Source organism: Rhizophagus irregularis, chromosome 7, assembly GCF_026210795.1.
Source record: "Rhizophagus irregularis chromosome 7, complete sequence".
NCBI classification, from domain to species: domain Eukaryota; kingdom Fungi; phylum Glomeromycota; class Glomeromycetes; order Glomerales; family Glomeraceae; genus Rhizophagus; species Rhizophagus irregularis.
The window spans coordinates 1811114-1839040 of NC_089435.1; the positions used below are offsets into that span (position 1 = coordinate 1811114).

At 25.2% G+C, this 27927-nt stretch overlaps 5 protein-coding genes across 5 annotated transcripts; 2 read left to right on the forward strand and 3 right to left on the reverse strand.

Moving 5' to 3' along the window:
* Positions 1–1026: 1026 nt before the first annotated feature.
* OCT59_027197 (uncharacterized protein) lies at positions 1027–2792 on the forward strand (the record flags this gene model as incomplete). The annotated part of the gene is made up of 6 exons (XM_066136801.1): positions 1027–1063; positions 1205–1521; positions 1588–1909; positions 1983–2399; positions 2472–2618; positions 2686–2792. The coding sequence occupies 6 exons, from the start codon at positions 1027–1029 to the stop codon at positions 2790–2792; spliced, it is 1347 nt and encodes a 448-aa protein (XP_065993252.1).
* A 7319-nt stretch (positions 2793–10111) lies between these two features.
* Positions 10112–10453, forward strand: OCT59_027198 (uncharacterized protein; the record flags this gene model as incomplete). The annotated part of the gene is made up of 1 exon (XM_025330868.2): positions 10112–10453. The coding sequence occupies one exon, from the start codon at positions 10112–10114 to the stop codon at positions 10451–10453; it is 342 nt and encodes a 113-aa protein (XP_025167233.1).
* A 10327-nt stretch (positions 10454–20780) lies between these two features.
* OCT59_027199 (uncharacterized protein) lies at positions 20781–21047 on the reverse strand (the record flags this gene model as incomplete). The annotated part of the gene is made up of 1 exon (XM_025322070.2): positions 20781–21047. One exon carries the CDS (start codon positions 21045–21047, stop codon positions 20781–20783), a length of 267 nt encoding a protein of 88 aa, XP_025167232.2.
* Positions 21048–22012: 965 nt separating this feature from the next.
* OCT59_027200 (uncharacterized protein) lies at positions 22013–24219 on the reverse strand (the record flags this gene model as incomplete). Its single annotated transcript, XM_066136802.1, has 2 exons — positions 22013–22023; positions 22107–24219. The coding sequence occupies 2 exons, from the start codon at positions 24217–24219 to the stop codon at positions 22013–22015; spliced, it is 2124 nt and encodes a 707-aa protein (XP_065993253.1).
* A 2112-nt stretch (positions 24220–26331) lies between these two features.
* OCT59_027201 (uncharacterized protein) lies at positions 26332–27710 on the reverse strand (the record flags this gene model as incomplete). The annotated part of the gene is made up of 2 exons (XM_025332789.2): positions 26332–27128; positions 27209–27710. 2 exons carry the CDS (start codon positions 27708–27710, stop codon positions 26332–26334), a joined length of 1299 nt encoding a protein of 432 aa, XP_025167231.2.
* Positions 27711–27927: the final 217 nt, after the last annotated feature.

Genomic DNA, 27927 nt, shown 5'->3' on the forward strand with positions numbered 1-27927 from the left:
CAAGGTACTAATTAATTTATATGTACATTTTGTAAAGATTTATATAATTTATTTATATGTTGACGTCTCAAGATAATGGTTAATGATCTGATGATCTGTCAAATTCAAACGATAAAAAGATGATATAGAGAAAGAAGTTGAATTTATAAAAAATATAATTTTTTACTTTAAAATTTTATAAAAAAAAAATTACTAATAATGTCTTCTTACTTCAATACTAGTTTCTACTAAAGAAGATGATAATTCTCTCGAAAAATAATTCACATATTTTTATGTAAGCATTATAATAACCGATTGTATTTACTAATTTATAACACAAATGATCTATTTAACCAATCGAGAAATATAGGAATAATATTTTTTTGGTTTATCAACGAAATTATCGCAAATTCTATATTAAATTCCATGCATGGCTTCAACACAAACGTTATTATTAATAAATATACTGTATTGTATTTATATATACTGTATATATATATATATATTTTTGATAATATATAGTTACTATAAACAGCGCAAATGAATTTTGATAAAGCAATTTATTGTTTATATCAATGCATACATGAATTACTTGATCAAATATTTTTTCGAAGTTACCTGTTATATTTGTTTGAATCCTCTTTCATACAATTTAGCTATTTATCTAATTATCCGAAGTGTAACGAAGATCTATTTACTATTACAAATGTACAGTTATCCGTACCGCACGTGATGATATGCAATGATAACTGCGCTTCGGGCTTGATAACGGTTTTCGTTTCCTAGTAATATAACAGAATTAACCGAAAATTTATTCTTAATTCCGACCAAAACTAAAATTCTTAACGTCTTAACCAGTTCAAACAGGACCCGATCCAAAAATTGGCTGATTTTATGTATTATGCATGCAAGTGTATGCATGCACTATGTAATGTAACCGATTTTTAAGAGTTCCTTATATGCTCGATCATTAAACGACAATAAAATATATAAATTAATAAATTTCTTGCTGAAAATTGATATATTCTTTATTAGAAATTAAGTAGCATGAATGAGCTAGAAGATCCAGAATATGATACCATTTGTACGCAATGTAATCAAAAAATAATAAATTATCTAAAAAAACTTTGTAGAAGAAAATTTCTTCTTTCTGCGCAAGTAAATAAACCTCAAAGCATACAAAAAAGTAAAATAAACAAACTTTCTAAAGTCAAATTATATATAGTTAAATTATTTAAGACTAAGTCTAAATTACCTAAAAATAAATTGATTGATAATAAGACAAGCGGGAGTTTTATACTAGACGAATTTATTAAAGAAACTCAACTAAATTCAAAATATTGTGATGATTTTATTGAATGGGTTCCACATTCAAATTTAGAAAATATACAATATTTAACAAATGGAGGAAATTCAAAAATTTATTTTGGAACTTGGAATTTATTGTTAAACACGTCTTTAGCTTCAAACCAATTATCTTCTAAAGTTACTTTAAAAGTCATTAATGATTCTGATAATATCAATGATCATATCCTAAACGAGGTAAGGAAAATGAAATAAAAAAAAAGAAAACATAAATATAATAATTAACTATTATGATTTATTTAGCTTAAAATTCACCATAAATGTCGTAATCCTAGAGTTATACCATTCTATGGGATAGCAAAAGCACCTGTAGGAAAGGAATATGCCATGGTAATAAGATATGCAGAGAATGGAGATCTACGAAATTATATTCGTAAAGTTTTTCCAAAATTAACTTGGACTTATAGAGCAAATATTCTTATTGAACTATCAAAGGCTTTAACTTCAATCCATCAAATGAATTTAGTTCATAAGGATTTCCATTGTAAAAATATTTTAGTAGACAAAGATGATAGAATTTTTATAAGTGATTTTGGACTTTGTCAACCAATTGACTCTGAAATAGGTAAAAATTAAAGAAAACGATTTTTTGTTTCATAAATATAACTAATAAAATTATATTTTTGCTTTACTAAAAGCTTCGAATAGTATTCAAGGAGTTTTGCCTTATATCGCTCCCGAAGTTCTGAGATGTAAACCATATACAAAACAATCAGAAGTGTATAGTTTAAGTATGATAATGTGGGAATTAACTTCAGATGAACCTCCATTTTCAAATAAACATCATGACGCAGGTCTTGCGCTTGAAGTTCTTGATGAACTGAAACCGCTGAGGCCCGAAATTGTTAAGGGAACACCAGAATTTTATGCTAACATTATGGAGCAATGTTGGAGTTCTGATCCATTAAAAAGACCTGATGCTTCTCTTTTACCGAAATTATTTGAAGAAATGATAGGTCTATGTAAAGCGGTTGATAGTATTATATTTTCAACATTTACTCGTTATTCATCATTATCTGAATCTAATTTTGTAACTGGTAGTAGTGTTAATACAGGTAAAAACATGAATAATAATTTGAATACACTATAACTTAAAATAAATATTATTAATATTGAAATTTTTTTAGGGTATGACATTAGAGCAAATGATAATCTTAATATGGCTTCAACTTATTATCCAAAGGAAGAAAATACAGTTATGATAAATAATAATAATTCTGTAGATATAGAATTATCATCACAACCTAATTCTGTAACGAGTATTATTCAACCAGGTACAATGTTTATTTTATAGTATAGGCATTTAAATGTAAATAATTTAAGTTTCATTTTATATTTTAGAGTATGAAACCAAAGCGTTTGACTATACTCTCGAAGGTCAGTATACAGAACTTTTAAAATACGAAACAAATACAAACCATTCAATAATACTAAATATCAAACTTTAAACTTTTGGTTTATACTGTAGTTCCTACAAGTAAGTACATTATAATTTAATTACTAAAATTATCCGGGTATAATGTGTAGTAGAATTAGGCTAAATTTGGCCAATTTTTCCATGATCCATATAAATAACCCGAGCATAATCAATGTTTAAATAGGGCATTATACTGAATACTAATTAACCAATCATTCAATAAAAATTAACATTTTTATACTATATTTTATAGTTCGTAAGTTTATTATATTATAACTTGTTACTTAATATTAAATTATTTGCTAACATAATTACTAAACACCAAACTTTTTTGTACTACATTTTAAAAAAGCACGTAAGTTTATTATTGATAATTAAATTATTTGCTATATAACTACTAATTTCAATATTTAACCTTTATTATATATTACATTTTATAGATGGTAAGTTTTATTACATTATAACTTATTTTTATTAATAATTAAATTATTTTATCAATTTCAATACTTTAACCTTTTTTATGTTACATTTTAAAGAAAGTAAGTTTATTTGCATTATAACTTATTGTTTAATAATTAAATTTGTACTATTTCAATATTTTAACTTTTTTTATATTTATTACATTTTATAGGTGGTAAGTTTATTTACATCATAACTTATTGTTAAATAATTAAATTATTTGATAATATAAATACTAACATCAATACTTTAACTTTTTTTATACTACATTTTATAGATGGTAAGTTAATTTATATTATCAATAATTAAATTATTTGCTAATATAAATACTAACATCAATAATATTTAATTTTTTACATTACATTTTATAGTTGGTAAGGTTATTTACATTATAACTTATTGTTTAATAATGCTAATATAATAACTATTAACATCAATTTTTTAACTTTCTTATATTACATTTTAAAGATAGTAAGTTTATTACATATAATAATTAAATTATTTGTTAACATAACTACTACCACTAACACAATACTTTAACTTTTTATACTACATTTTATAGGTGGTAAGCTATTTACATCATAACTTAATGTTTAATAATTAAATCAGTTGCTAATTAACTATTAACATCAATATTTTAATTTTTTTTTTATACCACATTATTAGATGGTAAGTTTTCTACATTATAACTTATCGTTCAATTAATTAAACTATTTTGCTAACATAACTATTAACATCAATATTTTAACATTTTATGCTACAATTTATAGATGGTAAGTTTATTTACATCATAACTTATTATTTAATAAATTAAGTTATATTATAATTTATCGTTTAATAATTAAATTATTTATTAATATAAATACTAACATCAATATTATTTTAATTTTTACATTACATTTATAGTTGGTAAGTTTATTACACTATAACTTATTGTTTAATAATTAAAATTGTCTGCTAATTTAACTACTAACATCAATATTTTAACCTTCTTTATACTGCCTTTTGTAGATTGTAAGTTTTATTACATTATAACTTATTAATTAAATTATTTGCTAATATGTCTACTAATTTCAGTATTTTAACCTTTTTTATATTACATTTTATCTCGGAAGCTCTTTTACTTAATTTTAATAATCTTCCTGGACCAAAAAATTCTGATGATTATTATGAATATAATGGTAATATAATTAGTATTAAAACTTCAGGTTTAAAATGATTATAACGAATACTAATAAACTATTATTCACTAATTGTTAAACGGTAGATGGTAAGTCTGTTACATTATAACTTATTGTTTAATAATTAAATTATTTGCTAACATATGCTAACATAAATACTAACATCAATATTTTGACATTTTTATACTACATTTTATAGATAGTAAGTTCATTTATATCATAACTTATTGTTTAATAATTAATTATTTGCTAACATAAATATTAACATCAATAATATTTTAATTTTTTACATTACATTTTATAGACGGTAAGGTTATTTACATTATAACTTTTTGTTTAATAATTAAAATTATTTTGCAAATATCATTACCGATTTCAATATTTTAACTTTTTATATTACATTTTATAGATTGTAAGTTTATTACTTATAACTCATTAAATTATTTGCTAACATAAATACTAACATTAGTATTTTAACTTTTTTTATACTGCATTTTATAGCTCGTAAGTTTTTATTATGGCTTATTGTTTAATAATTAAATGACTTGTTTATATAACTAGTTTCAATATTTTAACCTTTATTATATTACATTTTATAGTTGGTAAGTTTATTTACATTTAACTTATTGTTTAATAATTAAATTATTATAACTACTAATTTCAATATTTTAACCTTTATTATATTACATTTTATAGGAAGTATTATAGAAAGTAAGTCTATTTACATTATAACTTTATTGTTTAATAATAATTAAGTTATTTGCTAGCATACCTATTAACATTAATATTTTAACTTTTTTATATTACATTTTATAGTTGGTAAGGTTATTTACATTATTACTTATTGTTTAATAATGCTAATATAATAACTATTAACGTCAATTTTTTAACTTTTTTTATATTACATTTTAAAGATAGTAAGTTTATTACATTATAACTTATTGTTTAATAATTAAATTATTTGCTAACATAAATACTAACATCAATATTTTGACATTTTTATACTACATTTTATAGATAGTAAGTCCATTTATTTCATAACTTATTGTTTAATAATTAATTATTTGCTAACATAAATATTAACATCAATAATATTTTAATTTTTTACATTACATTTTATAGGCGGTAAGGTTATTTACATTATAACTTTATTGTTTAATAATTAAATTATTTGCTATATAACTACTAATTTCAATATTTTAACCTTTTTTTATATTACATTTTATAGATGGTAAGTTTATTACATTATAACTTATTTTTTAATAATTAAATTATTTGCTAACATAAATACTAACATCAATATTTTGACATTTGTATACTACATTTTATAGATAGTAAGTCCATTTATATCATAACTTATTGTTTAATAATTAATTATTTGCTAACATAAATATTAGCATCAATAATATTTTAATTTTTTACATTACATTTTATAGGCGGTAAGGTCATTTACATTATAACTTATTGTTTAATTAAAATTATTTTGCAAATATAATTACCGATTTCAATATTTTAACTTTTTATATTACATTTTATAGATTGTAAGTTTATTACATTATAACTCATTAAATTATTTGCTAACATAAGTACTAACATTAGTATTTTAACTTTTTTTATACTGCATTTTATAGCTCGTAAGTTTTTATTTTGACTTATTGTTTAATAATTAAATTATTATAACTACTAATTTCAATATTTTAACCTTTATTATATTACATTTTATAGGAAGTAATTTTATTATAGGAAGTAAGTCTATTTACATTATAACTTTATTGTTTAATAATTAAATTATTTGCTAGCATACCTATTAACATCAATATTTTAACTTTTTTATATTACATTTTATAGGAGGTAAGCCTATATACATTATAACTTATTGTTGAATAATTAAATTATTTCTAATATAACTATTAACATCAATATTTTAACTTTTTTTATATTATATTTTAAAGATAGTAAGTTTATTACATTATAACTTATTGTTTAATAATTAAATTATTTCTAATATAACTATTAACATCAATTTTTTAACTTTTTTTATATTATATTTTAAAGATAGTAAGTTTATTACATTATAACTTATTGTTTAATAATTAAATTATTTGCTAACACATACTTTAACCTTTTTTATACTACATTTTATAGCTCGTAAGTTTTTACATTATAATTTAATTATTTAATTGTTTACTAATAATTAATTAATAAAATATTGCTTATTTTAATTTATTAGGAAGAGGATCATGTAAGTTAGATTTAATAATTGCTATATAAAAATAAGTTATTAAAATTTTTCCAATTTTTTTTTTAATTCATAAAGATGATGATGTCAACGATAATAAATTTAATGAAGTAGAAGGTATTTATTTATTTTAATATATTTATTTTTTTTAAAAAAAGGAAATAATTATAATACAGTAATTAAGTAATTTCATTATATTATTAGATTCTAGATATAATACACAAACTTACAAATTTTCTTTAGACGGTAAAGTGATTTATAAATTAATAATGAAATTATTTAAACTATTAACTTTTTTTATCCTTTCTTTATTATATAGATTTGAACAAGGCTTATAATGATTTAATTAATAATCGTTCAAGATTATTGGATGTTTCATAATTATTTTAAATCTTGACTGTTAACGAATTACATGAAAAGGATCGGTAAATTATGCAAATATAAGTTTATATTAGATCCATAATTATTTGCAACATATTTTATAGAGTATTTTTGTTTATTATTGTTATTTTACTAAAGGAACATTTAACATTTTATTAAATATATATATGACATTTATTTATAATTTGAAGTTCTAAATGTATAAAATATTGTTGATACAATTAAAAAATAATTAATGTACTTGTTGTACGGATTAAATAAAAAAAAAAAATATCATTACTATCTATTAGGTCAACCATCATTTATAAGAATGTTTCTACATATATATGTTGTAAGTGGAAACGGAATCTATGTGGATACGGGATGTTTGCCAGAATTAAAGCATAGTGTCGGACTAGGATTTCGTAATGCTGGCTAAGTTCCGGTATTCATACAACGTATACATACATATATATCATATAGAAATAAACCTATAAGTTTAGTAAAATTATATAACCAAAATCACTAAAGTTATTTTACCTGTTAGCTTTTGTTTTGAAATAAAACTATACAGTACCTTTCTTTTAAAAGAGTTTGAGCAATACATTTTCCAATTTTATATCACCTAATATACATTAAATATTCATTATTAAGATTTTGGATGCACTGTACAATATTTAAAACAAATTTAAATACAAAAATTCTAATTTGATTTTTTTTCAGAATTAAAATTTTACTGACAACGATTACTATCCATTAAAGTAACTGGCCGTTAGTAATAATTACGGCATTTCAGATTACAACCTGAGGTGCAAACGCGAATATTTAATTTGTGATTAAATCATATATAATATATACAGTCAAACTTCGATATACCGATACTGGGAAAAAGTATCGGTATTCTGTACATATATATTATGATGCGGGCCAAAATTTCTAATTCTGGTTCGCACTACGAAAAACCAAAAAAATATTATTTTGGCCAGACGCTCGAATTATAAGTTTACAATTTTTTTAACTCGGGCCAAACCTATAGTGCCAGCCCAAATTAAAACCAGTGTAACCTAAATTATCGGTACTTCTTTATTATACTTTACTATAAAGAGACAAAGAAAGAGTATCGTTACATGTTACATTGCGAAACTATATATAATATCGGTACAACAAGGTTTTTTTATTAATTATGAAATGGGATAATTGAAATTTATCGGTATAGACCATTTATCGGTATATAGAATATCGGTACATCGAGGTTTGACTGTACTATCTGATATGTATGACACAATCTAGTGCAGTAAAAATAATCAGATTCTGGCCAAAATTAGATTGTACAAGTAAAAAAACTTAATTCCGGCGGAATTTTTATTAAATCCTTAATGACTTTTTAATATTAATCAAATAATCTCACTTTTATAGTTAAAACTGATCTAATATACTAAACTAATAACTATGTATCTTAGAATTGCAGATTAGTATTCGGCAACCAGGTATATATAGATATTTAAATGCGTGTAACTTAAGTAAATTCTAATTTCATTTTGTATTTTTAGGATATGAAATTAAAGCATATGAATATACTCTTAAAAGTCAGTATACAATATTTTTTAAAATATGATAAAAAGTATACGTTAATTATTCAATAATAATAAATCATTTACCAATCATAACTATAAAAATTTTATTAACTTCTGGTTAATAGATGTTTTGAGTAAGAAGTACATTTTATTATTTAATAATTAAAAATATCTAGCAAGTTTACTAACATTATAACTTATTATTTAATATATAATTAAATCATAGAAAGTCGTAGTAGTAATTAAATCATTTGCCAATTATAATTACTAAACATTAAAAATTTAAACTTTTTTTTTTATACTATGAATTTAGTTAAAACATTTTCTAATTATGAGTACTAAAAATCAATATTTTATTAATGGACTTCTATTTTCCCGTAAAAAAATTGATCATCTTTATATTTTCGTTTCATCTGATGTAATATGACATGATTTTTGTGGATAAATCTTCATATTTTCCCGGGTTATTTCTTTTTTTAAAAAAAGTATTTTTTTTTTCATTGAGACCAAATTCAGATGTTCCTTATGTTCCATATTCGGCAATATTAATGTCTATTCGGAATATATTTTTTTTTCTAAAAAAAAAAAATGAAATCATTTATTTTAATGAAGCTTATTGGAAACTTTAACACATTGATATGAACGCAATGCGAAACACTTTTAAATTTATATCATAACGGATTTCCGGAATAAAACCGGTATGTTAAGAGTAGTAAGTCAAATCTAAATAGGGTAAGTGAATTTTAATAATTATTCCATTGTTAACTGTTAAGGCAAAATCTTTTAAACTTCTCCGGTAAAAAATATTATTAGGGGAATGTTAAAAGTTTCAAAAAAATATTAATAGTAATTAAAACGCAATTTGAATTTTTTTAGTAAAAAAAAAAATTTCTCTCATGGAAAACAAGTTTTAATGGACAAAATTTTTTCTAATTAAATGTTTCAAAAAAAAAAAATATAGTAATTATAGTAATCATACTTATGTTAAATTATATTATATATATATCACATTATTCATATTATTACGATAAATATTATTTAAAATAATCTATTATTGCCGATGAATCTATAGAATTTATAAATTGTTTTCTTTGTTAAAGAGGTTTATTCCATGTAAAGTTTCTAAAACTAAGAAAATAATAAAATATTTTTGTAGAACATTAGCGGAAACAATAAAATATATTTATTTATTTAACCAAACACAATATTAGAAATTTTTTATAGACCGTGGAGAATAGTTATCCAATTTTTATCAACGATTATTTGACAAACAAACATTCGTATAAGGAGAACAACATCTGTTTTATTAATAAGGAAATCTATTACGTAATTATTAAAGGGGAAGGGGGATAAATATGTTACAGTTAAATAAAATCATATAATTTATTAAAAATCTAACAAAGGTATTAATTGACATGATCAACAAAATGTCTCTAACCTTATAGGTTTCTCTGGTACCACCTTAGACGCTATAAAATGTCAATTTGTGCGTCAACTGTCAACTCAAATTTTGCTCCTACTTTTTTTTAAAAAAATCATGTCTTTACCTACTGAATGTTCTAGTAACATACTCTATTTTCTTGATAAGAGAGAAAAACAATTTTATTCCCAGGACAAGCACATGATCATTAATTCCCTCTATAATAAGATTGAATTATCAAGTAGGATTCAAAAAATATATCATATGATTATTAGAAAAAGTACAACTTTTCAGGAATTTGAAGTAAATGCAACACAGAAAAATTTTGTTGGCTTACCTAAAGGTTCCACTTTTACAAATTATGAACCTGGATCAATATTTAATTTAGATTTAATAACCGATGATGAAAAACATCAGAATACCATTAAGGTGAATGTCCTGTCAGGAGACGGTCCATAAGCGAATAGTGCATTCACAAAACAATATTTGGATATTATCAAATTACAACCTTTATAGAAAATATATTAATTAAAGTTTCTAATTTGGAATTGGAATTTCGAATAGAAACTTTAAAAGTATTAGTAATTGATAGTATAGATTTTCAACAATTTGTTTTATCTTTATCTTTCATAGAACATCTTGAATTTTTATACTGTAAAGGATTTGATCATTGTAAAGATTTATTTAAGGATAAATTATATCTTAAAGAATTCAAACTATGGTATTGTAATATGGAGATGTTGTTTGAGTTGTCTTTGTAATGTGTCATTATAAACATTGAATCTAATTTTAGAAACTTGATAGAGTTCATTAGTTAGAAACTTGACCGATAATTTAATATTTGTTGAATGTTTATACTTTGTTTTTAATGTTGATTTACAAAGCTTTATATATAATTTATTATCTCAATTTGTAATTAATTTATATTCTTTTCATCTCTCTTCTGTTTTTATATATAGATTTAATTAGTTATTTTAAATAAATTTAAAAAATTCATAATTCTTTAAAAATCATTTGGAATTAAGAAGTTTGGTTACAATTTGATGATTCTTTTTGATTTTGTGAAATTATACATATTTGTATTAATGTGTATTCTTATTATCAGTTATAAATAATATGCTATATCATCACAATAAATATGTATATATGTACAGTTATCTTGTTATACACTTTATTAAACTAACTAATTCAAGATTAAAGGCTAAAGAACTGGCCAGGATTATGGACAGTTATGTAACATAAAAAAGTTGACAACGCTTTATTTATTGAATTTGTAAATTATTGTATATTTATAATGAAATTGATTTATTCATAAAACTTTAAAATTGGTAATTTAAACTATAAGGTGATATAAAGTTAAAAAAAATTGGTTCTTCATATCAAAATCAAAATTTACTTTAATTTGACCAGGATTTTTTATTTTTTTAAGAACAAAATTTTTTATCATCTGATTTTTGATTTGCTTTACCGAGTTAGGGTTGATTATTAATTAGTATTTTGACGTGAGAAACCATTTTATAAAATAGTTATATGGACGAAAGATTTCGTTGCAAATTTTAGTTTATCACGTGATATAACTTTGAGCAATTTTATTGGTTAAACATAAAAAAATAAAAAAATTTGGAATTCTCATTCTGCCGGGATATGAGAACCAATTTTTTCACCTAGAATCTTTCTTGTAATAATGCAAACTGATAATATTCTGGATTTCCTTCCCTATCAATATAGGATTTAATCTCTTAATAAAAGTATTAACTTTAATTCGAATGGAAATGTTATGAACAAAATAAACATACACAGATTGTTAATATCAGCTTCAACCTAAAAAAAAATAGAGAATTTTCAATACACATGAGAAATTTTATTACATAGCTGCTAAACCAACCTTACGTCATTATAAAAAATAAAATATTATGGTTATAATTTTTTGATCAGTAATTTTTTATTTTCATTTCATGTTTTAATAGTAATTGATTAGTAAAAACGATATATTATTGGATGGGAGTAGCTACCAGCGCACAAAAAATTTTTGGAAAGATCTAAAAATCCCAGAAATTGATTTTAGCATCACGTCTGAAAAATTACGGGGTTAAAAATTTTCACGGATTTATCAACAATCTTTCAGAAAAACTGGCAGAATTTGAATAGAATTTGTGTGCTGCACAGGACTAGGATTGGATCAGTTCCAGACTTCCAGTAAAGGCCAGTCCTGTATCGGTCTTGGGACCGGCCTTCACAGTCTTCGGTCTGAGATTTGAGGATAACCAGTTCAATCCGTTTCAAACTGATTTCACAAAATCCAATAATAACTGAATCGTATATATTTGATAATTCTGGCCAGAATTAAATGTGATCGTCATAAATCTGGCCAAGTTATAATTCCGGCCGGAATTACAACCCTTGTGTAACACAATACAAAATTTTAATTATCTATAATAAAATTTTGTGTAACATAACTTACTGGTGGCTAAACTATTTAGCCGTGGTCACGTAATTTTAATTTCGTAATTTGGGCTAGTACTATAAAGTTTCAATATCAAACCAGATTGAAAATCCAGTTGCACCTATTTTAAAGTTTAAATGCAAACCGGTTTTCAGAATATGAATTCAGGTTAAACCAAATTGTCAAAAAATCGGTTGGAACCAATTTTAAACCAGTTGGTGCAACCAGTTCTAAACTCTAGTCCAGACTGGACCAATTATATAAAATTTACCATTTAATATAAAAATGCTAAATCATATATTATTTAATAAAATTTTCATTTTGAAATATCAAAATTTTCATATGTTGGTATTTTGTAATATCAATATCATTTGGTTTCTCATGATGCTTTAAAATGTTAAAGTACATGAAATAAAAATTTTTCATATATACAATTATTTTGTGTTACATGATTAGCACAATTTGATAATTTATTTTTTATTTCCATTGCAATTTTTTTTTTTGAAACTTATTTGTTTTTTTTAAAATAAAAATTTAATTTTTTTTCTTTTTTCTTAGGTATGTATTGGCTTCGACCTTTCGCTTTGAATAGGTAAGTTTTGTTCTTCTTTTGAAACCTTTTTTTTTTAAAAAAAATATTTTTTCTAATGCTTTTTCACTTTTTTTTAGGTATCTGACTTTCACTTTGGATCAATAAGTTTCAAAATTTTCATTCTTGTTCTTTCAAAACTTTAAAATTTTTTTTTAATATTTTTTTTTATTTTTTTTTTAGGTATTGTAAGACCCTTCACTTTAGATCAGTAAGTTTTGAAAGTTTGTTCTTTCGAAATTTTGGTTTTTTTTAAAAAAAGATTCTTTTTAAGATCCGATTCGTATATAATCAGTAGTGCGTTACTATATAAATTCGGGGCAGAGTTATTATGAAAATAGCAAAATTGAGTAGGACAAACTTGGGGGTTCTGGGACAGCAGCTATCACATAGGTCTAACCATAATTTAGTGTACCCCCAGACTACCTAGCCTTGTTTTCTGATATGATAACACTATACCTGTTTTTCTATTCCCAGACCACCTCACCTTGATTCTTGATATATTATTACTTGATAGCTAAAAAGAACCTCCCAAGCGTTGTAAATAAGATTAAAATCATATATTCCTAGGCATTATTACCACGCATGGATCCATTCCAGGGTATCATAATTTTATGCTATATCAGATTGCCTTTATAAGTGCCAAAAATATGAAGGACACAAAGTGTCTGTAATACCGATGGCAGGATTCAGCAATCCATTGTGGCATACTATTTTTATGATACTCTAAAATGGATTCATTTGATGATTTAAGCCATTCATGCTCTAACCAAAAATTTTTAACAGGAAGGCAACTAGATATGTTTTAAAGCTTTTCCTGCTATATGAAAAAATCTGGGACAACAGATCTAACCAAAAGTCTAACCAAAAATCTAACCCAGGTCTAACCAAAAATGTATAGCAGGAAGGTAACTAGACATATTGTAAAGCTTCCCCTGCTATACGAAAAAATCTGGGACAGCAAAGTCTAACTAAAAATCCAACCCAGGTCTAACCAAAAAATGTATAGCAGGAAGGCAACTAGACATATTGTAAAGCTTTTCCTGCAATACGAAAAAATCTGGGACAACAGGTCTAACCAAAAGTCTAACCAAAAATCTGACCCAGGTCTAACCAAAAAATATATAGCAGGAAGACAACTAGACATATTGTAAAGCTTCCCCTGCAATAAGAAAAAATCTGGGACAATTAAGTCTAACCAAAATTTAACCCTAATCATAAATTGCTCTGATTCTTTGACGAAGCCTATTTTCATACCAATTTTGATAGTAACTCCCAATATGAGATTGACATCGACCACTAGATGAACCTGTAGGTTTACCACATACAGCACAAGGAAAGTGTGATTTTGTCTTCCAATGAATGCGACAACCTTCTGGCCTCACACAAGGATGACCACAAGGCTTCCTGTGTTATGTAAATATTCACAAGTATATTCTCCAATCATTTTTATTAAGTATAAATAAGTTAAATTAAAAAAAACTTTATATAATATAAAAATGTCTACCCAAGCTATACCAGCTAAGCCAACATACCGTGAAATTGAATCAGCTCTAATTGCTGTAATTAAAGCAGGCATCCTTTACAAGAAACCAAAGGATGGAAAATTCATGTTATGTTACAAACAAAGGATAATCAACTTGCGTCAAGCAGAAGAACCAGAAAATTTTGTTCTTGAAACAGCACAATCTATTCTACCTAATGAGACAAAGTATCAGCAAATCTTGGAAAATTATAAGACCTGGTATAGCAGAGAGCCAAAACTTTTGTCTGCTATTAATAAGCTATACAGGTTATACTATGAATTGGCAAAAGACTACTTCCTCACAGACTCCTATCTTAATTCGTAAGTACCCATTGTGGTGGAAGTTCTGTATCATCTGGTATAACCAAAAGTTCTTCCCTCACAAAGGATCTCTCTAATTCTTTACCATCATCATCAGTAAGCCAGTATAAAACTGGTTGATTTTTCTGTGTTAAAGACATATGGATATGATAAATCTTAGGTGACCAATTCATATCTCCTGCTCGACGTCTTCCACCTTCCAGATCATTTGGTTCAAGTAAGTACCTTACACTTATATCAGGTGGTAGTTTTTCCTCTTCATACCCAACAGGTCCATCATGAGAATAAGAAGATCTGGAAGACACTTGTGATTTTTTTATAGCTACAGCAGGAGATATACCAAGTTGTTGGGTCACTGAGTTATTTATACTTTCTACAGCAATAGGTAAATTTTTTACCCAGACTCGAGATCTCATTTTACCTAAAGTTAGTAAGTCAGATGCATCTTGAGAGGGAAATAGTTTCTCAACCAAGGTACGATTATATCACTCCACAATGCCAACAGTACGCTTAGACTTGGCCTTCTGAATTTTTACACCATGGGAAGTCATCAGCTTTTCACACTTACCTTTAAACTCTGAACCCCTATCTGTAATCAATAATTTTGACCAAGTGAGTGGACATGTTGTATCATCATATACCTTTTCAAAAGCCCGAGCAATAGTATGAGAAGTTAGGATTCCCTGTCAATCTTTAACACTGGTTGAACCTATGGGAATACTTCCTTTATACTTTGATGCTATATCAACTATATTGAGACAGAAAAGATAAGTCACATGTCCAATCTTGTCATATGGCATATACAAAATGTCAGCTTGATGAACTTCATTGAGAACTTGTATAGAACTGAAACTTACTTGAGGGATAAATCGGGGACGAGGTTTGTGGACTTGATGTACTGCCTGTCTTTCAAGCCAATCCTGCACTTCATCTAAGGTGAAATCATGTCCAGCATTTTGTGATGTCTCATACAATTTTTTGGCAGTCCTCTGATATCCAGATGGTTTGTGGAATATTCTGCGTAAAGTCAAAGTCACCTCCACATTTTGTGCTTCATCAGAATCTATCGGAATAATAGGAATCAATGGGAGTTGAACAGGCATATCTTGACCTATTAAATAGCAACTTTGATTTGCACAAACAGCTAGTTCAAGAGGAAACAAATAATATTTCCAATAAAGAGAAAATCCATAAACTCACAAAGGAAATAGAAGCATGTGAACGATACATTTCCTACCTCGAAAAAAATCTTGTCTCACATGAGGATGAGATTGATCAGTTAAAAGCAGAGTGTCAGTCCACTTTAGTTGAACTTGGAAAGTATCGAGATCACTTAGAGTTAAAGGAAGAGGCACTTGTTGCCTAATTCAGCTTTGGTAGAAAGGCTCTGGTCAAACATGGGATTTTTACATTCAAAACGTCAAAATTGGCTTGATGTATGTAAAAAATAATTTATAATTTAATTGTTTAATTCATATAAATTAATTTAAATTTTATTTTAAGTGTATAAGAACTGACCTCTAACAATATGAATATTAAACATAACAAAAATAACGGTGTTTCCAAAACATGTATTGTATACTTGGCGTTGTATGTATTGTATATTGATTTTTTCTGTTTGTATGAAATGTATAGTTTGTTTTATATCCATACATGTATAAATATCGTATACTATGTATGGATTACATATTTTATATTTTATTATACATGTATAAATTATTGTACTTAATTGTAATTTTTTTAAATCGGAATTTTGCAAAAATAAACCTTTTATTATCAATAAATTTTAATATTCAATATACTAATTACATATTAAGTATATTAAGTTCTTTTACGCAATTTAAGATTTTCCAACTCTAATTTTTCGATTTCTGCTTGGGCTTTACGATCTGCTGTTCGCCTTTCAGCTAATTTCATTTTTCGTTCTTCAATCTCTAGCTTTATAATTTCTTGCTCTTCATTACTGCTATCAATATCAATTTTAGTTTTATTCGTTTGTTTTGTTTTTGAATTATTTTCACTTGTAGTTTCTTGTTCGTCATTACTGTCGTCTATGTCAATTTTAATTTTTTTTGATTTCAAATTATTTTCACTTGTAGTATTCTTTCTTTTTCCTCTTTTTGGTTGTTCTCTATTTGTTATATCCTGCATTGGTACTATTTTAATATAATTAAATGAGATTAATTAATTAATTAATAATTAGATGAAATTTAATTTAATGTACTTTTATAATAAATAGCCTACTTTTTGATTCTTCTGATGTATCCTTTTGGCTTTTTTATTAGCATTAGTATCTATTAAAGTAATGTATTTTAGAATAAATAATTTAATTACAATTATTACTTTATAATTACTTGCCTTTTCGTGACATAGCTTTTGCTTTTCGTTTAATTTCACTTTTATTTCTTCTGGTATATGGAACACCAAATTTATCATTAATTTCAGCTATCTTAAAAAGTCTTTCATCAAGTCGTCTACCTCTAAAAATGGTTTAAAAAAAAATTAAAAATTAAAAAAAAAAAATTGATTTTAAATTTAGTGCTATAATTAACCTCATAATTGCTGTAAGAAGCTTCAATTGCTTTCCCTCTCGATTGGCTTGAGCATGAGCTGCTTCGGCTATATTTGTGTTATTTCCATGACGATCCCAAATTTCATTTTCCATATTTGAGTTATATTTATTTAAAGACGCCAAAACATAGGGTTGGCGATAATATTGAACCCAATCTATTATATGAATAATTATCATAAGAATAAAATTAAAAATTAAAATTACAATTAATAAAAAAAATATTAATTATCATTTACCTATTATACGTTTATTATCATATAACTCTAATTTTTTAAAGCATTCGTGAACTTCTTCGACACTAGATCTGGTTGGAATTGATTTTGCTAATAGATGTACTTCATTATCAAATTTTTTAGCTATTAAATTACTAAAAAAAAAATATATTAAAATTTCATAATTTTAAATATTTTATAATAATTCTAAAAGTGTTCTTACCGATTAAAATGGACAAAACATGATTTAAAAATATATGTCAAATGCTCTTCCCAATTTCTACTAGGATCTCTTTTTTCTAAAGCCAATCCCAGACCCTTTGCTTGTCCAGGATCAAGATCTCCAAGTATGCATTCCCAACCTGTTCCATCAATATGATAAAATTTTACAGGCTTTTCACTTAAATTTTCAATTACTTCAAAAAGCTGAGTAAATAAACGTTGATACGCGTTAGCTGTAAATATGTTAGTATAAATACGACAATAGGACAATACTAAAAAAAATTAATGTTAATTATTTTTATAAAAATATAATGATATAAGCATATACTATAATTTAATTAATATATTTACTTAATTTGTGCATTTCATCATAAGAGTTAACTTCGAATTCATTAATATCCCCCTGTACTCTTTTAAATGTTAAGTCAATTTGAAAGCACTTTAAATTTTGTAATGCTTTTGCTTGAAAATCAAGCATACATAAAATCAAAGTTTGTCCATCCTCAAATTGCTCTATAATAAAAGATAATAATAAATTATAATTTCATATAACAAATCTCAGTAAAATGTAATACAAAAATTAAATATACAGTAATGCTTACCTATACGACGTACATAGTTATGCATATCAAATTTCTTGCACTGAACACTATGCATAACACCCAAATTTCCCTGTCCATAGGGATGCATATTCTTGTAACATTTAGCAACAAGTGTCCTAAGTTTATCTACATTATTTAATGATGCATGCACCTCTGATAAAGTATCTTTATCAAAGGTTGCATTAATGCTGTTATTTTCTATTTAAATAAAATATAGTATAAAATTGTTAGTATTTTAGTATTAAATTATGTAATTACTTTTTTAAAAAAAAACTTACTTGCTATAATTGAGCGTGGAGTTACACTATCATCTGAAGTAATAATATTTTGAATCATTGTTTGTAATTCATCTCTAATGCCTACTGGTGTGCATTCTGGTGGTGGTGGTGGGTGGTTATGTGTACCTATGCATACTAATGCAATATAAGGACATGCGGCTAAATCATATGGAATGAATTTAATAAACTGCACATTGCATGTTCGTTCAACTATAGTTCCTTGTACGACTTGATTATCTTTAACATGTGGAAACTCTTAACAAAAATAAAAAATAATTTTAGTCATTATATATTTATTATGTTTAATTTTTTATATCAAAATTTAATTAATTTACTAACCACATGATTTTATTCTTGAGGCTCATGGAACCAAGGTACAGCATTGGTTTTCCTTATCATCTACATCAATCTGAATTTATACAATTAATAGTATTTAGTAATATGTAAATTAAATAAATAATTGTAGAGTAATACTTACATCTCGTCCTTGAAAAAGATCTCGCAATAATTCCAAATCAATTTCTTCTTGGACTTTAATGTATCGATGCCATTTTTCTCCTCTAATCCATTTGTCACATCCAATAAAAAACTCTTCGCCTCCATTTTTAATAATTCTTCTTAATTTTGCTTGGCCATTGCAAAATTGATTATTTACTTTATATTTACAGGTCGTTAATTAGGCAGCAAGATAAAAACTAATTTAAATATATATAAACTGATTAATATTAACAAATAAAAATAATTAACATAAAGCAAATATTAATAAACTTACGTATAAGTTTTAACTTTTTTATTATTATTATATTTATGTTGATTTAATTTAATAAATGTTTCTGATTCCATATCAACTTCATTATGCTGCTCATTAATAAAATTTGGATCGGCAAAAGAACAATGTTTGATCCCTTGGCACTTTCGCACATCCTTTTTTACTGACACTCCAAGATAAGGACAATTTTGTATTGTAGTTGATCCACCTGTTCCATTATTAGAATACTGAATCTAATATGATAATAAATTAAATAAAGTAGCAAAGTAAAATAATTTTAATGATGAAAAATATTTACATCATTAAAACAGGCCATTGGATTTGCCCAGCCAGTAATATTGAATATTGTGGCCACTCCTTGTGGTGAAGTTTTTGGATATTCAATCGGAAGAGCTGAATGTATAACTTCTGGAACTGAGAGATATTTTGTAAAAAATGCTATTGGTTCCTCATTTTCATTAAAATTCCAAATAAAAATTAAAAGTTATTTAAATAATTATATTAAACCTTAATAATATCAAATTAGTAAAAAAGGACAAAAAGTAAACCTGTTCATCTTTTTCAGAATATTCATCTTCAGATATAGTTTCACCATCAGATATAGTCTCAATATCTGAGAGAATAATTGGATTTATTTTGGACATAGTAATAAACGCATTGTAAATATTAGAAAAAAAAAATAGAAAAGAAAAGCAAACTACAATAATACTGCGCGTTTAAATTGTTATTATTATTATATAAAAGTGAAGCACAATGAGACTGCGCGTTAATTGTTATTATTATATAAAAGTGAAGCACAATAAGATTGCGTGTTAATTGTTTTATTATTACTATATAAATTATGTAATAAATCAAATAAATCATGTAAAAAAACCTGATATAGATAATTTACATAATGCTTTATTATTTTTTTTCCAAAAAAAAAAGTTAAATTTAGTAACAGTAATTGTGTGTAAGTTACTATATTTCCATATTTATTAAACAATACATGAAATTGCTACACTTGTTATACAATACAGACATAACTAACTTTACACTTTACACTGAACCATACATTACATACGTTGAAAAATTATAATATACTATACATACAGTGTTAATTATACACTACATGTTTGCTATATACCCCAAAAATAAAATTAATATAAATAAAGATTATTTCAATAATTATTATATCTGTATTTAAAATATTAAAAATTGAAATACAATAACTGACAAATAGTTCAACAAATAAAGAATAAATAATAGAATTATTAAATGTTAACTTCACATTCAAAACAACCAGTATTTAAGATTTCAGTAAGTTTACGACTTGTATGATATGCTTGTGTATGAGGTTGTATAATAGAAGCATTTGCTTGCTCTTGTACTAAAGTTTTGTTTGCTTTTATAAATTCAAACATATCAACTTCTGATTGATTATCAATATTAAGTACTTGATATTTATAATTTCCATCCCTATTTATTTCATAATATTCATTAATACATCTAATCCATTCAGATATAATATTTTCTAGCATTGTTATGGTTGGTCTATTGGAAGGATCTGAATCCCAACATCTTTTCATTAAATCTATATAACATTTTGGAGTATTTTCAATAATTTCAGGGCGTTCCCCTTTACAAACACTCAAAATAAGGTGATGATCATGTGCTACATGATTAAATGGAGGAATACCAGATGCAAATTCCCACATTATCATTGAAAAGCTATAAATATCACTTGCTGGTGTATAGGGTTTTTTTCTTAATATTTCAGGCGCCATATAAGGCAAAACTCCATAAACTTCATTTAATTTACTATCAGAGTCTTGTAAATCACTTATAGGTTTACATAATCCTAAATCAATAATAAATAACTCATTGTAATTATCTGATAATAAAATATTACCATCATGAAAATCACCATGAGTTAAATTTGATTCATGAATTACTTTAAGTCCTAATACAATTTTTTTCAATAATTGTAACTTTTCTTGCCATTTAAATTTAATTATATCAGATAAACATTTTCTTAAACTTCCTTTTTTTGCATAACTCATTACTATTATATAATTTAAATTATTTGGATCTTGGGTAAATCCAAAGAATTGAATAAATTTTGAAAATGATTTTTTCTGACAATTATAATGATATTTCCACTGTATAAATAATAAAACAAAATTAATTTTTGTCAAAAGAAAAAAAAAATGCCAATAAAAATAAATAATATACCTCATCCAGAAATTCACTATTTAAATTTGTTGAATTATTAAGTATTTTAAGAATAACCTCATAGCTGAATTGTCTATTCCATTGTTGTTTGTCAAAATTCCAACTAAAAATTGGTCCATCCAACCAGATAGCTTTATTAATTTCACTAAATCCTCCTTTATCATAATAATTAATATTTGACAATTTATTATAAGGTATCCATTCTAAAATTTCATAACTATTTTTGGCATTTAGTTGTGCTTCTTGAATAAATTTATCAATAAATTCATTTTTACTGGTCCACTTTGAAAAATTATGTTGAAATTGTTTGACATTACATTGTTGACACCACTGGTAATTAGTATATAGCTGTTTGCATATATTACATAATTCAACTTCAATTTTAAAACCTATTTTATTACTTTCTGTTGATTTTTGATGCCAATAAAAGGCTTTTTCTAAATTCTTTTCTGTTCCCTCCCTATTATAATACTTATTGGCTAAAATATTCATTGCATAATTATTACCATTTTCTGCTGCTTTTTGATACCAATAAAAGGCTTTTTCTAAATTTTTTTCTGCTCCTCCATAATAACATCTATTGGCTAAAAAAAACATTGCATAAATATTACCATTTTCTGCTGCTTTTTGATACCAATAAAAAGCTTTTTCTAAATTCTTTTCTGTTCCTTCTTCATTTTCATAACAAAAGGCTAAATTATTCATTGCATAATCATTACCATTTTCTGCTGCTTTTTGGTACCAATAAAAAGCTTTTTCTAAATTCTTTTCTGTTCCTTCTCCATTTTCATAATATAAAGCTAAATTATTCATTGCATTTATATTACCATTTTCTGCTGCTTTTTGGTACCAATAAAAGGCTTTTTCTAAATTCTTTTCTGTTCCCTCCCTATTATAATACTTATTTGCTAAATTATTCATTGCATTTATATTACCATTTTCTGCTGCTTCTTGATACCAATAAAAGGCTTTTTCTAAATTCTTTTCTGTTCCCTCCCCATTATAATGCTTATTGGCTAAAATAAACATTGCATTAATATAACCATTTTCTGCTGCTTTTTGATACCAATAAAAGGCTTTTTCTAAATTCTTTTCTGTTCCTTTTTCATCTTTATAACATAAGGCTAAATTAAACATTGCATTAGAATTACCATTTTCTGCTGCTTTTTGATACCAATAAAAGGCTTTTTCTAATTTATTTTCTGCTGCTTCTTCATTTTTATAACATGAGGCTAAATTATTCATTGCATCTATATTACCATTTTCTGCTGCTTTTTGATACCAAAAAAAGGTTTTTTTTAAATTATTTTCTATTCCTTCTCCGTTTTTATAACATATAGCTAAATTAAACATTGCATCAGTATCACCATTTTCTGCTGCTTTTTGATACCAATAAAAGGCTTTTTCTAAATTCTTTTCTGTTCCTTCTCCATTTTCATAACATAAAGCTAAATTATTCATTGCATTGATATTACCATTTTCTGCTGCTTTTTGATACCAATAAAAGGCTTTATCTAAATTCTTTTCTGTTCCTTCTCCATTTTCATAACATAAAGCTAAATTATTCATTGCATTGATATTGCCATTTTCTGCTACTTTTTGATACCAATAAAAGGCTTTTTCTAAATTCTTTTCTGTTCCTTCTCCATTTTCATAATATAAAGCTAAATTAAACATTGCATCAGAATCACCATTTTCTGCTGCTTTTTGATACCAATAAAAGGCTTTTTCTAAATTCTTTTCTATTCCCTCCCCATTTTCATAACATATGGCTAAATTATACATTTCTTCTTTAACACCATTTTCTGCTGCTTTTTGATACCAATAAAAGGCTTTTTCTAAATTCTTTTCTGTTCCCTCCCCATTATAATACTTATTGGCTAAATTATTCATTGCATTTATATTACCATTTTCTGCTGCTTCTTGATACCAATAAAAGGCTTTTTCTAAATTCTTTTCTGTTCCCTCCCCATTATAATACTTATTGGCTAAAATAAACATTGCATTAATATTACCAATTTCTACTGCTTTTTGATACCAATAAAAGGCTTTTTCTAAACTCTTTTCTGTTCCTTCTCCATTTTCATAGCATAAAGCTAAATTATTCATTGCATTTATATTACCATTTTCTGCTGCTTTTTGATACCAATAAATGGCCTTTTCTAAATTCTTTTCTGTTCCTTCTCCAGTTCTGTAATTATTGGCTAAATTAAAAATTGCATCAGTATTTCCATTTTCTGCTGCTTTTTGATACCAATAAAAGGCTTTTTCTAAATTCTTTTCTCCTTCTCCATAATAATATCTATTGGCTAAAATATTTATTGCATAATCATTACCATTTTCTGCTGATTTTTCTAAAGAATTAATACATTCTTTACACCATAATTCTTCAGTAAAGGGTTTATTGCAATATGAACAATTTTTGGTGTTTACTATATCAGTAACTGAGATATTAGATTTACTAAATTTGGTTTCCATTTGTTTTATTTTAGAAATTTATTTTACCAAAAAAATTATTTTTTTAGATAAATATTTTTTAGCAAATATTTCATGAATGAGTTACTAAAAAGGAATACTTTAACCAAAAGTAGAAGTTACAACAAAAAAATATTTTTCGGTCCATAATTTTTCCGATGCTCTGATCTGCGTTGAAAAATTCCTTTAAAAATACCGGGATCGTCTGTACATTTAAGGAGAGTATAATCACATGACTTTTAATAGCGCAAAAATTTTTGTATTGTGCCGATCATAATTAACTATAAGTTATTAAATAGTAATGTCGTCTTATTAAATCTTTTCCGGTTAATAAAAAGTTTAAATGTAAAATTGAATAATATGGCATCGTGATTGAGCAATACTGTACAAATATGGAAAATATATTAACCATTTGTTTGATTACATGATTATATTAATTTATTTTGCAAGTAAAAAAAAAGCCACACTGACTAGTCAAATACAGTCAAATATTATGACCTAAAAATTACGTAACATTTTTTTTTTTCAAAAATATTTCAAACTTCTTTTTTAACTTACTCCCGACTCCCAAACTTCTCTTCCAACTTACTTAATCATAAACTTTTAAGTTATCTGAAAAGCCTTTCTTGAAGATTGAAATCCCCGGATCATGGAACGAATTTATTACATTTATTACTTTAAAATTTTCATTTATAAAACCAATATTATCAGGTATGGCATATGCCACAAAAGCAGTTAATGTCACCAAGATGAAGTGACAAATGCTCCTTCCCCAAAGTGATTGATCCAATTTAAGGTGCTACTGATCTTTTGATTCTTATTATAAGTTGAAACTTTCTTTTAATAAATTAATTGTGTAATGATACTCTTTTTTTAATATATATTCATTATTTTGTTACAATTCATGTTACTGTTTTTAAATTTAAAATAGTTTTTAAGCAATTTTATAATAATTTTATTTTTATTTGTTATTATAAAAAGTTTATTTATTTTTGTGTAAAGGATCTTAATAATAATGTGATATAATTAAATAATAAAAGGGGGTTTTGAAAATTTATATAAGCGTATGACAAAGACATTTTACGTCGCCAAGATGAGATAACCACGCCGCCAAGATGAGGCCAAGATGAGGTGAGCATTTGATCCTAAAGATGGGCAAATCTATATAACCGTAAAATCGGAAGTGAGTAAAAATCTAATTTATATGTTTACAAGTTATTTACTGTATAAAAATAGAATCAATTACATATGAAAACTTAGTCATAATTATTACATTATTGTTTATTCAGACTGCGCAAATTCAACTTCATTTTGTTTACGTACGGAATATATCTTTTAACGGAAAAAATTGAAAAAATTGAAAAAATTATAGTAATTTTATCGAGTTGCAAGAAAATTTGCACATCAATCTCTGCAGGTAACTTTGTTCTATTTTCACATCACCTTGCAAGTTGTATGATGTGAAAATCTCATAATGGGTTAGGGTTAGGGTCAGCAAAGCATGTTGATAAACAACTGATAGGAATAATCATCTATAGAATATCTACAGAATAGGAGAATAGCGTGTTCACGAAATATATAAAATTTAATGTTATATAATATATAGTATACTTAGTATTTATGAGAATCGATGGAGTCACAAAAAATAATTCTCGCATGTATTTGCAATTTTTATTTCGCTATGCATCAGTTTCTGCAATACTAAAGATAGTTTATGTTTACTTTTAAGAGTAATGGTGATATTTAAAATTATATTTTAAGTCGTGTAAAAGGTGAAAATTTAGCTATACGTAACTTGTCAGTGACCTTACTTTAATTGAAGGTCATGGTTATTGTCACATGTAAAATAATGATTACGAAAAACAAATCAGAGTCAGTAAATCATTAATGATTATGATTGTAATTTAAAATTTGAACTTAACACCACAAAATTATATCATATTAAATAAAATAACTCGTTTTTTTTCATATAAAAGTATTATCTTTATTTATATATATAAGATATTTCTATATATAACAAGATACTTGTGGCTAATAAACATCTGGTTTTTTCCGAATCCAATCAAATTCTTCATAATCACAAAAACAATCAAAGTCACATCTTTGAACTATTCCTTATACTTCATATTTTTTAACTAGCTCTTCTAATTTCTCTACCTCTCGATTATCATCAAAATTCACCCGATTGATTTGTAACATCATAGGATGCCTATCTTTCCAGTTATTAAAAAATGATTTTAATAATTTAAATTTAGGTCCAAATTTCCGATTAAAATAAATTTTAAATTTATATAAACTTATTGGCGATGATTTAATTAATATTTCAAACAAACTCTTATATTTAAAAAATATTTCATTTTTAAAAATCAATCCATTTAATTTTTGACAATTAATTAATAACCTTTCAAATTCAGGAAAATTTAGTTCCATCATTGGCATACTAAGATATCTAAGATTTGGACAATTCTGATAAATTGCTCGAATAAGTCTTCTATGATAATTGGCATCACTAACTAGACCATTATGGCAAAGAGTGATCTCATGAAGATGATGACCATTTATTATTTTAATCATTCTATCTAAATTTTGATGTGAGTCAATATTGGCTATTAAAACTTTTAAACCAGGTAAAGATACTTTTTCCAAATGACACCAATTTGTTTTATTATTGGGATATCCATACCAGTAAGGATCACCTATTTTTAAACTACTTAAATTTACAAAATATGAAAGAAATTCATCTTCAGGATCCCAATTTGTTTGTAGATGTTGAATAGTATCTGCTTTTTTAATTAGTGATTTTTCAATAATATTGGATTGTGCAAAAGCACAACAATCAATTTGAATTTCGTTCAAGTTATTTTGATTTTCAATTAATGTTAAACTTCCAGAAATATCATCATTGTCAAAATCTGTAATATGATATATAAGTTATTAATTGATTTAGCTATTATAGCCAATCCTTCCACAATATTTTTATCCCTATTATCACAATGAAGGGATTTAAGACTTGAAAAGCATTGTTCAGCCCATGAAATACTATGTAATTGATATTTAAAACTATATGGAATAAAAAGTGAAAGAAATTTAGTATTTTTGTTAATAAATAACTTTGATAATTCATTTATTATAATATTAATGTTCGATTCTTTGACATTTCTTAATTTGATCATATTCTCTAAAAGTTGTAAATCTAAATGTCTCCAGAAGATAATGTAATTAAATGAAGGTGGTCGATAAGCTTCTGTAAAAAGATAGTCGATTCCTTGTTTCTTCAAAATATCTCTTGAGTCTTCTGATAAATGTGAAAGTATAACGTTGAATATTATACTCCCTGCTTTTTTAGTTAAAGGAATTCTTCCAGGAATTTTCCATAATACTGGTACTGCTACCTCACACCAAATTTTGTTAACTAAAAGAAATGAATAAAGTGATATACTGTCATTTTGCAAATTTTTTGTTATTAAATAAAGTACGTCTCTGTCGAATTTCATTTTTTTTTTTAGACAGGTAAGAAAGAAATTTTTTTCAATTGCGAGTTTGGAGAAAAAAAAGATGGGCGCGATAGATAATCTGAAACGATTTTATTTGATGATACACTCGTGACCACAAAATTTTCACATATATGTAAGTATTAATAAAACTAGGCTTAGCCTATTTTCACTGTTCAATATATCATGTTTTCATTGGTTCATGCCTGAATATTGACAT